The sequence below is a fragment of the Hippopotamus amphibius genome, chromosome 4 (genome assembly GCF_030028045.1).
Source record: "Hippopotamus amphibius kiboko isolate mHipAmp2 chromosome 4, mHipAmp2.hap2, whole genome shotgun sequence".
Lineage (NCBI taxonomy): Eukaryota > Metazoa > Chordata > Mammalia > Artiodactyla > Hippopotamidae > Hippopotamus > Hippopotamus amphibius.
This window is the reverse complement of record NC_080189.1, coordinates 3302595-3316146: the sequence shown is the minus strand read 5'-3', so window position 1 is coordinate 3316146 and position 13552 is coordinate 3302595. Positions and strand designations below refer to the sequence as shown.

General features: G+C 43.2%; 1 protein-coding gene across 1 annotated transcript in view; it reads left to right on the top strand.

Annotated features, from left to right (window-relative positions):
- Positions 1-13552, top strand: part of DPP6 (dipeptidyl peptidase like 6) — a 717707-nt gene that overhangs the window by 428630 nt on the left and 275525 nt on the right. The window contains exon 4 of the mRNA XM_057731732.1: positions 2888-2982. Coding sequence (XP_057587715.1) covers positions 2888-2982 — 95 coding nt within the window. The remainder of the gene's footprint in view (positions 1-2887; positions 2983-13552) is intronic.

Here is a 13552-nt window from a genome sequence, read left to right as displayed (position 1 = left end):
GTGGTTAAGAATCTGCCTGCCAATGCAGGGGACACAGGTTTGATCCCTGGTCTGGGAAAATCCCACATGTGGCAGAGCAACTAAGCCCGTGTGCCTACTGAACCTTGGCTCTAGAGCCCATGAGCCACAACTGTTGAGCCCATGTGCTGCAACAAGAGAAGCCACTGCAATGAGGAGCCTCCACACCACAATGAAGAGTAGCCCCCGCTCTCCACAACTAGAGAAGCCCACGTGCAGCAACAAAGACCCAAAACAGCTAATAAATAAGTAAATAAATAAATAAATAAATAAATAAATAAAAAAGAATGAAGGATAAAGGAAAAGACTTTCAGATAAAGTTAAAAGAATTGGTTGCCAGTGCATTCATATAATCAGAAGTCCTGAAGACAGTTCTTTAAGAAGTAGGAAAATGATATTCGATGGAAATTCGTATTTTTAATTAAGAATAAAAAGCATCGGTAATGGTCAATAGTGGTTAAATGCAAAAGACAATTTTTTCTTTTTTACTTTTTCTTCTTAATTTCTTTATAAACCATAATATTCCTATAAACAATAATTATAACATTCTCCTGTGGAATGTATAAATATGTCAAGGTAATACAGATAAGAGTTATCACAGCATGGGACTGGATATGGACCTGAATACTTGACAGATTTCTGTATTTCTTCAGAAGTGGTACATTATTAACCCTTTGTAGATGCTGAAATGTTGAGTATTATGATTCCTAGGACATATTATGATTCCTATGACAACCACTAAAAAAAAGGCAAAGAAATACAGCTAAAAATACGGAAAATAAAATGGTAAAAAATATTCACAATAAAATGAAAGTCAGGAAACAAGAAAGAGAGAAACAAGAAGTAGAGGAGAAAAGTAGAAAACAAACCAAAACAAAAAACAAAAAAAGATTATAGACCAAACAACCATATCAATAATATTAAATGTGAATATGGTGCATTTACCAGGATAGACCATATTTTGGGCCAAAAAATGTCTTAATGAGTTTTAAAAGACTAAAATCATGTACAGAATATTCTTTGATCCAGTGAATTTAAATTAAAAATCTGTAAAAATAAGAGGACCAGAATAACTTTATGTATTTGGAAATTAAACATGTTTCTAAGTAATCATTGGACCGAGCAGACTTTACAGGGAAAATTAGAAATAATTTGAACGGAATAATACTGAGTTCAGCATAGCAAAATATGTGAGATGTGGCTAATACCATGCATAGAGGAAGAGTTTTAGCTTTAATAATCTTATTAAAAGGATGGAAAATCAGACCAAAGATCTAAGCTTCCATCTTAACAGACTAGAAGAAGAAGAGAAAATTAAAGGCAAAGCAACTAGAAGAAAGGAATGAAAAAGAAAAGAATGTAACTCTGTGGAGTAGAGTTTAAAAAGCGTAGAAATGATAATACCATTGGAATTAGTCCAGTCTGCAGAGTGTTTTTCATGCCTTAACTGATTATTGTGTGAAATGCCTTTACCTTCAGATTGACTCAGTGTCACCCCTTTCACTCAGAAAGGTAGTATTCTTTATTTTTAATTTTATTGGAGTGTAGTTGATTTACAATGTTGTGTTAGCTTCTGTTGTACGGCAAAGTGCATCAGTTATACATACACATGTATCCACTCTTTTTTAGGTTCTTTTCCCACACAGGCCATTACAGAGTACTGAGCAGAGTTCCCTGTGCTGTACAGCAAGTCCTTATTAGCTATCTGCTTTATATATAGTAGTGTGTGTGTGTCAGTCCTCATCTTCCAATTATTATTTCCTCTTCCAATCGTGTGCCCTGCCTCTCCACCTACAATCCTTTCAGGAAGTTTACCCTTTCATCTGTAGTATGTGCACACATACACACACGCCCACACACACACCCCTACATGCCAACACATGTACCTCTACATATACACTATTTGGTGGAATTGCTCCATTAATTTTCTAAGGGAATATTTGAAGTCTTGGTTGCTTTACAAAGGACCAGTGTCACTGAGGATACAACTTGTAGAACCAAAGATATTCGTGACTGTAAAACTGCCAGTTCCTCCAGGAATAGCAAAGGAAGCTGTGGGCCAAATGAAAACAATTTGGACTTCCCTGGTGGTGCAGTGGTTAAGAATCCTGCCAATGCAGAGGACACGAGTTTGATCTCTGCCCCAGGGAGATCCCACATGCCGCAGAGCAACTAAGCCCGTGCACCACAACTATTGAGCCTGTGCTCTGGAGCCCATGAGCCACAACTATTGAGCCCGTGTGCTGCAACTATCGAAGCCCACACGCCTAGAGCCCGTTCTCCGCAAGAGAAGCCACCGCAATGAGAAGCCTGCGCACCACAATGAAGAGTAGCCCCTGCTCACCGCAACTAGAGAAAGCGCGTGTGCAGCAACAAAGACCCAATGCAGCCAATAAATAAATAAAATAAATAAATTTATTAAAAAAATGAAAACAGTTTTGCAGGATTAGATATAGGTGTATGTGCCGTGTACATATATAGGTTTCACCCCAAAGTTTCAGATATAGGAATTCAGTGCCTTAGTACCAACAGTCTTCCACCCCTCATGGTGGCAGATTTCCTAATCTGCTCTGTGTGTCCACTCTGTGTGTCCCACCCAAGAAAATTCTAGAATGTTCTAAAGATTTCATGTGTGTGTGTGCTTGTGCTTTACATGCCAGTGTGCAGACTGTGAGAAATGATTCAGAGAGAAGCTTCATGTGAGGTTATATGGAGAGGAGCTGAATAGATTTCACCACATGTAAAGGACTCTTTGATGAAACGCAGGATATACTTTTGTTGGAACTTGCCAGTTCGTTTTACCTGTGTCCATCAAAAGCTAGTGAGTTCCTTGATGTTTCATGTTTCGTTTTTATTTCCTCTCTCATAGATAATGAATTCATCTACAGAGAGCAGAAAGGAAGTGTGCTACTGTGGAATGTTGAAACAAATACTTCTACGGTGTTAATAGAAGGCAAAAAAATTGTAAGTACTCTCTTTAATGACCAGGATAATTTCAGTTTTCCCGCCTTCAAGTCAGTAAAGCAGAAAACGACTTTAGGTTTCGACTTTTAGTATAGCCAAGCAGAGGCAATAAACGTGTAATACTACAGGCTGAGCAGCTAAGATAATGTGAAATTGAAACCACACTAATTTAATAAGATGAAAGCACCGTTTCTCTGAGTATACGGGAAATTTCTCTGCAGGTGTTGGAAACAAGTGTTGCATATCGTATATAATTCAAAGATAAGTCCTAAGGCTTTGCACATTTACAGAACAGTTGCAGTCATTCAGAGAATACTGCAGGATGGCCTGCTTCATCACATTTTCTTTGATACGCATCTTCACATGCACAGGGGATATTAATTGAGCACTGACTGTACTTTAACGACATTAAGTGACGTTTATGCTTTAGAACAAGTACTGAGTCTATATGAGTGCCACTGCCTCATCATCTGGGAAAACCTGTTTCCCCAAAGATAATGGCAGCAAGACTTGGAGTTCATGTACATGTAATGATATTTATTAAAGAACTTACTGAAGTTACATGCCAGAAATCAATTTACAGAGAATTAGCTTTTTTTTCACGTATGTTCATGCGCATTTTTAGAAGGAATAAATCTTCGGCTTCAGGGAGTCGGTCATTTTCTTGTCCAATACATGGAGGAAATCAAAGGAAGAAACTAAGGCCAGGTCTGTGTAAAAGGCAAGCATTAAAACAGGCCACGAATTCTGGATCAGAACCATCCTAACAAGCCTCTGGTGTGAGTCAGAAACACAGGAATCCTAGAACCCTGTGATCTGGGGATTAGAGACCACAAAAGAAGACAGCTGCCTGGTGTTACAGATAAGCATCCCTAGCCGAGTTATGGAGTGAGCTTTCAGAGTCCCGGGTGAGAATTCAGGCAAGTCCCCGGAGCCCTGTCCCAGGGACAAGAAAGGATGAAAGGATGACTCCATCTTTGTGCCATCCCATCCCCCGACCCACACAAATGCTGCCCTACCTTCTCAAGAACATGAAACTTGCTGTTTAAATGCTCTTCATTTCTTTTTGGTGTAGTGATACCTTTTTCTTTAAGAATAAACATTTTGTTGAGCTTTAGTATGGACTGGACCCTGCCCTTTACAGAAGCCGTTTGCTGGTATAAGGGAGGCCTAGCAAGGTTGTATGATGGTGTCATTCCCAAAACAACAGGTTTATTGAATTCAATAGTATTCTGCAGAGTAGGACCCGACTGGAAAGAATTAATGTACCTGCGTTTTTGCATTAAAAAATCATCTTTGGTAGAGTGACTCCCTTAAGAAAAGCTGATTCAACTCACTTAAAAATACTGAAGTTGCAGAAATGCTTTTCTAATATTAATCGAGAGGAGAAAGTGATTGGACTGTTGCTGAGGGTAAGTACATGCTAACGTCAGGAGGTTATCGATATTTCCTGTGAGGATGTCAGTTTGCTGAAAGCAGGGTGCTGTCAGTACAGCTGCACTTAGTAAGGAAATACAAGACTAGGAACAGCCTTCTTTCTCCAATCAATAACTTGTGACAGATGGTGTATTTTAACTGAAGTCGTTTTAGCCAAGTAATAAGGCGACTTCAGAAACCTCCTTAGGTAAAGAAAAAAGGAAGAGCTCATCTTGAAAATTGGAAAGTTTATTCCATATAATGAAATTTCTTCTTAAAATGTCATTTATTCACTCAGATCAGAAACGTTTGTTGAGCACCAAATGTGTACAGCCTGATTGATTCTGTTCGTGATCATGCCAGTTTATTCTCGGCTCAGAGCTACATGTAAAGGCTCCTGTAACAGACCTCAGACGCAGGATAGAGAGGAAAGGTCACTGGGGGCCCTGCGTCATCACTTAGAACCCAGAAGCTTGCACTTAAGTTCTGCTGAGCCTGTTAAACTTTGTGTGCTGCAGTTACTCCATCTGCAAGTTAAAGCTGATGGAATGAACCAGCCATGGGACATCTGTCTCCTCTCTGTACTTTGAGGAGCAAGTATTAAGAAACAGAAGCATGATGTTTCCAGGAGGATGAGTGGGCTGGAGAGAGCTGGCACACAGGGCAGTGACTCTTGTCTGCTCTGCCCTCCTGCCTTTCTGATGACGGCTCACCAGGTGGTCTCTGTGTATTTGAAACCCAGAAGTTTGAGATTGTTTAAATGATACGGGTAAGCTGAGGAAGAGAGCTGCGCTACCTGTGAGGCCATCTGTAATCTTTAGATTGGTCTTAAAACAACCTGAAACTAGTAGAGACGTGAACACGAAGCAGTGAATGCTCATGGCAGCAGAAGTTTAAAATATTAGCCTACACTCGGACCTCGTTCTCTTTCCCCAGCCACTGAGAAGGACCCTCACACACAAGGTCACACCAGGGTACCCCAGCCCGCTGGCCTTGAGCATCCTCCGGGCTCCTTGGCTTCCATGACTGGCTCTTTCCTGGAATGCATCAATAGAAGGGATGTAAATGAAGGCAAACACTAGCCAATCCAGCAGAAGGGCTTTTTAGATCATTGATGCTTATGCACATGAGACCGTGTGCTGTGCTGGGCTCACCTGGAGGGGTGTCACCTGCACCCCCAAACAACTTCCTCTGACCAAAAGGAATTCGGCGTCCCTTCGCATTCCTCCAAATGGTAGAAGTCAGATAGTGGTGTTTCAGGACGCCACAGACACTGTAAGTCATGAGCTCACAGAGACATTTAACATTCTGTGGTGACTCCATCCTGGTTCAGACTGTTACTTGCACTCTTTTGTTTTTCATATTAATTTTTTGATAGAGACATATTTTCAGATCCATATGTACCATATTTGATGTGACATAATAATTGATTTTAGGAAGCATTTATCAAAATATCTTGGTCCATGTTTTGATTTTTGAGGCGTTCCTTTAGATTTCCACAGGGAATGAAATCACAAGCACCTCATCTCTGAAAGAGCTCCCCTCGGCTGGGACAGGTGCTACTCAGCCGTGAAGCTCATTGGAGGCAGGTTCTGCCTGCTCTAATTTTGTCTCTTCCACGGCACTGTGACCTGCGCATCGCAGGTGCTCTGTAACTGTGTATTGTGTGAGTGAGCAGAACAGACCCCGAGTGGAGGTGAGCGGTTTCCCCGAGCATCCGTGTGGTGAGAGGTTTGGGGCGGTCCCTGGCCGGCCTCCTCCCCACGCTGGCACTGCCCTCTGCTTGGTAGCGACGGTCCTCAGGCAGTGGTGCGAGCTCCGCGCACCCAGCCCGCCTCCCAGGAGCGTTGTCTGGACAACGTGAGAGGACAGACGTGGTGTGCTGGAATGTGGGCATACGTCACGTGTGGCTCAGGAGGGTCAGGTGGACGGGAGAGCCCGGGCGGCTCTGGGCTCAGGCACGCGGGGTGACCAGCTCAGCAGTAGCAGAGGGAGAACTGGCCATCGCTTGACTCTGAGCTCCTTCCCTGTAGGGGGTGGGTCTAGGCTGTCTCCCAGAGTGCGGCAGTGAGGCAGGGGCACGCGCTCTGATTTCTAACAATAAAACCTAAACTAACTCCACGTGGGCTGAGATACGGGCAGACCCCCTTTCACTGAGCTTCACAGATACTGTGTATTTTTTTACACACTGAAGGTTTGTGGCAACCCCGCGCTGAACAAGTCTTTTGGTGCCATTTTTCCAACAGCATTTGCTCACTTTGTGTCTCTGTGTCACATTTTGGCAATTCTCACAACACCCCCAATTTTTTTCATTATAATTACATTTGTTATGGGGACCTGTGCTTGGTGATTTTTGGTGTTACTATTGTAATTACTTGGGGACACCATGGAGTGCGCCCATATAAGACAGCAGACGACTGAAAATGTTGTGTATGGTCTGCCCGCTCTACCTGCCAGCCATTCCCCCGTCTCTCTCCCTCTCCGCAGGACTCTCTGTTCCCTGAGATACAACGATGTTGAAATTAGGCCACTTAATAACCCTACCACAGTCTCTAAGTGTTCAAGAGAAAGGGAGAGTCGCACGTCTCTCACTTTACATCAAAAGCTAGTGAGGCTTTTGAAATGATTAAGCTTAGTGAGGAAAGCATATCAAAAGCCAAGACAGACCAAAAGCTAAGCTTCTGTGGCCAGTTAGCTAAGGTGTGGATGCAAAGGAAAGTTCTTAAAGGAAATTAAAAGTGCTACTCCAGTGAAGACACGAACGATAAGAAAGCAGCACAGCCTTATTGCTGTGGTGGAGGAAGTTTTAGTGTTCTGGATAGAAGGTCAAGCCAGCCACAGCAGTTCCTGAAGCCACAGCCTCATCCAGAGCAAGGTTCTGATTCTCTTCACGTCTGTAAAGCCTTCGAGAGAGAGTGAAGCTGCAGAAAAACACCTTGAGGCTCGCAGAGGCTGGGTCCTGAGGTTTGAGGGAAGAAGCCATCTCCATGACAGCAGAGTGCAAGGTGAAACAGCACTTGCTGACGTCGATGCTATGGGTCACCCAGAAGATCGAGGTAAGGTCATTAATAATGAAGGCGGCTACAGCTAACAGCAGATTTTCAATACAGATGAAACAGCCTTATGTTGAAAGAAGACACCATCAAGGACTTTCATAGCTAGAGAGGAGACGTCAGTACCTGATTTCAGACCTTCAAAGGACAGGCTGACTCCCTTGTTAGGGGCTAATGCAACTGGTGACTTTAAGCTGAAGCCAGTGCTCATTTACCTTTCTAAAAAATCCTCGGGTCCTTAAGAATTACGCTGAATCTACTCTGCCTGCGCGCTGCCCGTGGGACAACTCAACCTGGATGACGGCACAGCTGTTTACAACATGGTTTACTGAATATTTTAAGCCCACTGTTGACACCTACTGCTCAGAAACAAAGATTCCTTTCAGAATACTACTGCTCACTGACCGTGCACCTGGTCCCCCGAGAGCGCTGATGGAGACGGACAATGAGATTCATGTTGTTTTCATGCCTGCGAACACACATCCATCCTGCAGCGCGTGGATCAAAGAGTGAGTGTCACTTTCAAGTCATTATTTAAGACATGCATTTCGTGAGGCTGCAGCTGCCACAGATAGGGATTCCTCTGATGGATCTGGGCAGAGTCACTTGAAGACCTTCTGAAAAGGACTCACCATTTCTAGATGCCATTAAGACTGTGCATGATTCTTGGGAAGAGGCCAACATATCTACATGAACAGGAGTGTGGAAGAAGTTGATTCCAGCCCTCCTGGAGGACGTCGAGGGGTTCAGGACGTGAGTGGAGGAAGTAACTGCAGATGTGGTGGAAGTAGCAACAGGACTAGAGTTAGACGTGGAGCCTGAAGATCTTGACTGAAATGCTGCAATCGCGTGATGAAACTTAGCAGATGAGGAGTTGCTTCTTACTGATGGGCCAGAGAACGCGGTGTCTTGAGGGCGCATCTGCTCCTGTGAAGATGCTGTGAGGACTGTGAAAGGACACAAAGGATTTAGAATATTGCATGAACTTCAGTTGATGAAGCAGCAGCAGGATTTGAGAGGATTGACTCCAATTTTGAAAGAAGTTCGACTGTGGGAGAAATGCTTTCAAACAGCGTTGCCCGCTTGAGAAATTGTTCATGAAAGGAACAATCAACATGGCAGACATCATTGGTGTCTTATTTTCAGAAATTGCCACAGCCACCCCAGTGCCTCACTGGCTTCTTCCTGCTCTCCCTCCCTCCCTCTCTTTCTTTCCCTCCATCCCTCTGTCTCCCTCTCCCCACCCCCATCTCTCTATCTATCTGTCTCTCTCTCTCCAGTAGAAGTGCATCTAAAATGGACTTAATGAGATAGGTTTAGAGGAGCTGTAATTCTTATGGAGACTTGCTACCATATCTCCGACTCTTCTAAAACCTAACACAGCAAAAATTCTCTGAAGGATGAAGTGTTAGCCTTTGCTTGAGATTCAGGTATTTAGAGCTGGAATAGTCTTTGCAGAGTATGTCATTCAAACCCTTTTTTTCTTTAACGAGCAAACCAAGACGGTCCACAGACAGCTGTGGCTTGACCTCCGTTTCGCGTGCTCTTGAGGCAGCAGGCCCATTCAGCAGAACCCACCGTGCTGCCTGCGATACTCCTCCTTTTCCCCTCTTTCCTGATAATACCAGTGGCAGCGAGCAGTGGTACAGTGGATACCGTCGTTCATTGTATGATTTAAGTTGTCCCAGGTGTTTGGGAAAGCAACTTGGCAATACATTCAAGATTAATAAAAATGTTTGTATCTTCTGACTCATTCCAGGGAATTTTTCATAAGTAAATTATCTAGCAAGTTTTTAAAAATAGTGAAAATACTTAACTAGAGAAATGATGAGTAAATAAAAATAAAACATTATGTAGCTATTAAAATAATAATTATGAAAGTTATAAAGTAATATGAAACATTTATGATATTATATTAAATAAACACAGAGGATACAATATTAATACACTTAACAACTGTCAACATTATCTGCATGCATTGAAAAGGCTGGAAAGTGCACATTGAACTCCGACAGTAGCTCATCTTGTTGGGTGGTGAAATCTCGTATATTATTTTCCAGTGTGGTGATTTCCATAATTACTATTTCAATGCCATTTACTCAGTAATTTTAGTCATATTTTTAAAAATTCATCCTCACATTTCAAAGACATTAGACTTCTTCCATTGATGAATATGTAAGAGCTGTAGATGGTTCCTGGAAACACTTGGAGGAGAAAACAAGTAAATAAAAAAAAAAGGCATCCTGTCATTATGCTCCTGTCAGCTTTTCTCACTTTTTATGTCTTTGCTTGTTTAATTACTAATCTACTAGTTTTAATTACTTATTTAAATTACTAGATTAACATGTAACTAAAAAGCCTTTTTGTTTCTCTAATTTCTTTCTTTCTTTGATTTTGTGTACTCATTAGACTGTAGAATTTGAATTTTTATCTCACTCTCTAAAAATTAATGAATTCTGACTGCTCACAGGAAGGGGCCTAATTACAAGTAGGATTCGAGCCATTCCAGGATCCAGGAGAGAGACGGCAGAGGCGCTCCGGAAGGTGCGCCTCGCATCTCAGCCACACTCCTCCCTGAGCTGATGCTGCTGTGTCTGCGGTGGCGCCGGCCGTGCCCAGCAGGCATTGCCACCCCAGACAGACTGCACTTGGCACCCAAGTCAGAGCCATGAAGGAGGAATAGCCTTGTTTTTGTCCATAATTCAGACGGTCAGCACGGGCACCGGCGGTGCCCATGGAAATGTTTTGTTTGGCCCACAGAGTAGTTTTTCACAAACACGACATCTAGACTTCTGGCTTCTCTTGAAAAATTGGAAGATCTGGCTGCAGCGAGACCTAATTTTCTCTCAGACAGCAAGTCTGGCTGGTGGGGCGGGGAGCAGCTGGCCCGTCCCCATCGTGACCACAGGCACTGGCTTCTGACCAGGCTGCCCTCGGGGTTTCAAACCTCCTTAGTCCAGGAACAAAGGGGCGGCCTAAGAAGCCGGCGTCTTTTGCAAGAATACCGTAGAAAGCAAAGCCATGGTGCGTGCGGTCTCGCTGTATCCCATGCAGTCTCTGTTTGCTTCTGTGTCTACGTGGTTCTGCCCATCCTCTGTCCCTCTGTGTTTTTCCATTTTCCTCTGGTGTCTCAGGTGATCTCTTTCATTTTATTCCTGATTTTTTCTTTTCCTTTTTTTCCCTCGCTTCCTCCCCTTTCTTTGTCTACTTCTCACATGACAAGGTAGAGCAAGAAACAAAAGTATCTCACTTATTTTAGTTCCCATTTTCATCTCATGTGCTACTCTGTTTTGAATTCTTTAAGTATATATAAAAATAATTTTCAAATAATTCCTTTTTTCTATTTTTTAAAAAATATTTATTGAAATATAGTTGATTTACAATGTTGTGTCAGTTTCTGCTATACAGCAAAGTGATTCAGTTATATATATATATGTATGTATGTGTATATATATATATATTCTTTTTCATATTCTTTTCCAGTAGGGTTTATCGCAGGATATTGAATATAGTTCCCTGTGCTACACAGGAGGACCTTGTTGTTTATCCATCCTAAATATAATAGTTTGCATCTGCTAATCCCAAACTCCCAATCCTTCCCTCCCCTACCCCCTACCCCCCTTGGCAACCACAAGTCTGCTCTCTATGTCTGTGAGTCTGTTTCTGTTTCATATACAAGTTCATTTGTGTCATATTTTAGATTCCACATATAACTGACATCATATGGTGTTTGTCTTTCTCTTTCTGACTTACTTTGCTTAGTATGATCATCTTTAGGTCCATCCATATTGGTGCAAATGGCATTATTTTTAAAGACGCAAGTATAAAATATTCTACTCCTACTTTAAAAATTAAAAATATGGGGGGGGGGAAGGATTGGGAGTTTGGGATTAGCAGATGCAAACTATTACATTTAGGATGGATAAACAATAAGGTCCTACTGTAGAGCACAGGGAACTATATTCAATATCCTGTGATACACCATAATGGAAAAGAATATATATAAATATATATGTGTAACTCAGTTTGTTGTACAGGGGAAATTAACACAACATTGTCAATCAACTATACGTTGATAAAATTTTTAAAAGGTCAAAAAAATCAAAAAGAAATAAAGTAGCAGCTTCATCTTTCCGGCCCCAAACCTGCTGTTCTCTCTAGGGGCGTGGTGGTTTGATGGCGCTTGGCTACCACACCTGCATCTCATCATTTGACATTAAGGGAGAGTCTTCTCTGAGCAAGACCCTGGGCTACACGAGGTGGGTGGGTGGATACAGGATTCATAAAACACAGCGTTTACTCCTGGGAAGCTTTCAGCCCAGATCTAAGGGAAATCAGAAGATGTAAATGAATGAAATGTATTCTGAGTTGAGGGTCCGTATGGGATGGGAACAAGGCGAGGAAGGAGAGAAGGGCACTGGGGTCGACGACAGATGAGGGTGTGAGCCTTCCGGCCGCCCCGGAAGGCGCCCGCAGTCTGGAGATGAGCGGGAAATGGCACCCTCGCCGTGTGAGCAAGAGGAGCAACGATGGTTCGTGGGCCGGCGGTGGGGCGAGTTGTCCTGACCCGGTGTAGCTTGACTGGGAGGAGCTCGGAAGGTTGTGGCTTCAAGGCCCAGGAAAAAGAGTGAGTCATCCTGTACTGTACGTAGCGGGCTCGTCTTCCCTCTGTAGGAAATTGGAATGGATAGGATTTTCCAGGACGAGTGTGTGTTTTAGGAAAGTAACTCTAGACCAACATGAAAGGGGATTTGGAGAAGAGAAAGAGTCTAGGCAAGGAGCCCCCAGGGGCTGCTTCAGGTCCAGGTGAAGGGGAGCGAGGTCCTGAATGACGGCTGGAAAGCCGGGAGTGGAGTGGCTGTAAATCGCAGCGTGGAGGTAGAATGGAGAACATGTGGTGACGTTCTGTGCACAGGTGGGTGAGGCTGTGTGGTCTGGGGCCTTGAGCCTTGTTAGTGGGAACAGTGATGATCTCAGAGACCCGAAGTCGGAAGATGTAAGGCGTTGTGGGGTGGACCACCAGGGATGCTTTGAGGAAGAGGATGTGCAAGGTTTCTGCAGGATAAATCAGCTCATACTTGATAATTTGAGTGCTTATGCTGTGATCAGAATTATCCTAAACACTGTACGTTTATTGTCTTATTTAATTGAAATCCTTAGGAATCCTGGGAGCAGTGGCACTTTATGATTCCTGTTTTGCAGATGAGAAAGTTAAAGTTTATGGAGGTTAAAATAACGTTCTCTGAGTAACATAGCTGGTAGCTGGAAGTCCTGAGGGCTGAACTCAGCTTGGTCTAATTCCAAACGAAATTATCTCTAAATTGCACAAAGGACCCAGCTGCAGCCTTTGCACCCACAGGGGTCCCAGAGGGGACGGAGGCCAGCATCCCATGATTGAGGAGGGCAAGCAGCTTCCGGTGTGTGTTCATACCTGCGGTCCACCGTCGCATATCACAAGATTGTTCCCAGAGGCCACCGCGTGTTGCCTGAAATAAAGGTTAGAGATGCAAAATAGCGAGTTGGCTTAGCCTGACGCAAAAACTCCTGATGCATCTGAGTGCACGGACTGGTCCATTTTCAAGGTTAGAGAGAACTCCGCTTGTGAAACCATCTGGAGACTTTTCTCAGAGCTCGAGCTTTCATTGTCCTTTCACCCTGTTCTATAGCGACTGCGTTTTCAGGTTTTCTCTGGCTTTCACAAGCAGTGCTCGGAGTGGCACGTGGGGCTGTCTGATTCCAAATGAAATGATTTTTAGGCGAATTAGGGGCCCAGGTGCAGGCTGTACTTCCTGGTCCACAAGTTCCCTTCTTCCTCATTGGGGAGGAAGAGCGAGGTCACAGCTGTCCGTTTATTTTGTTCGATACGTGTTCCTGTAGAGTTGCACCAAGGGTCCTCTTAGAAGTCACTTAATCTTTTCAGTATCTGGCTTTTGTTTTATCATTACTAATCTTGTGTAATTAGTTCTTTTTTTCCTTTACGAGGTGATTGTTTTCACAAAACAGCCTGTGGATATATTGATGCCTTCTAATCTTTATTTCCCTTCTATTACTTGGTAATTTGGAGCATTCTATCATTCTCTGTCTCGCTCCCCCGCCAATGG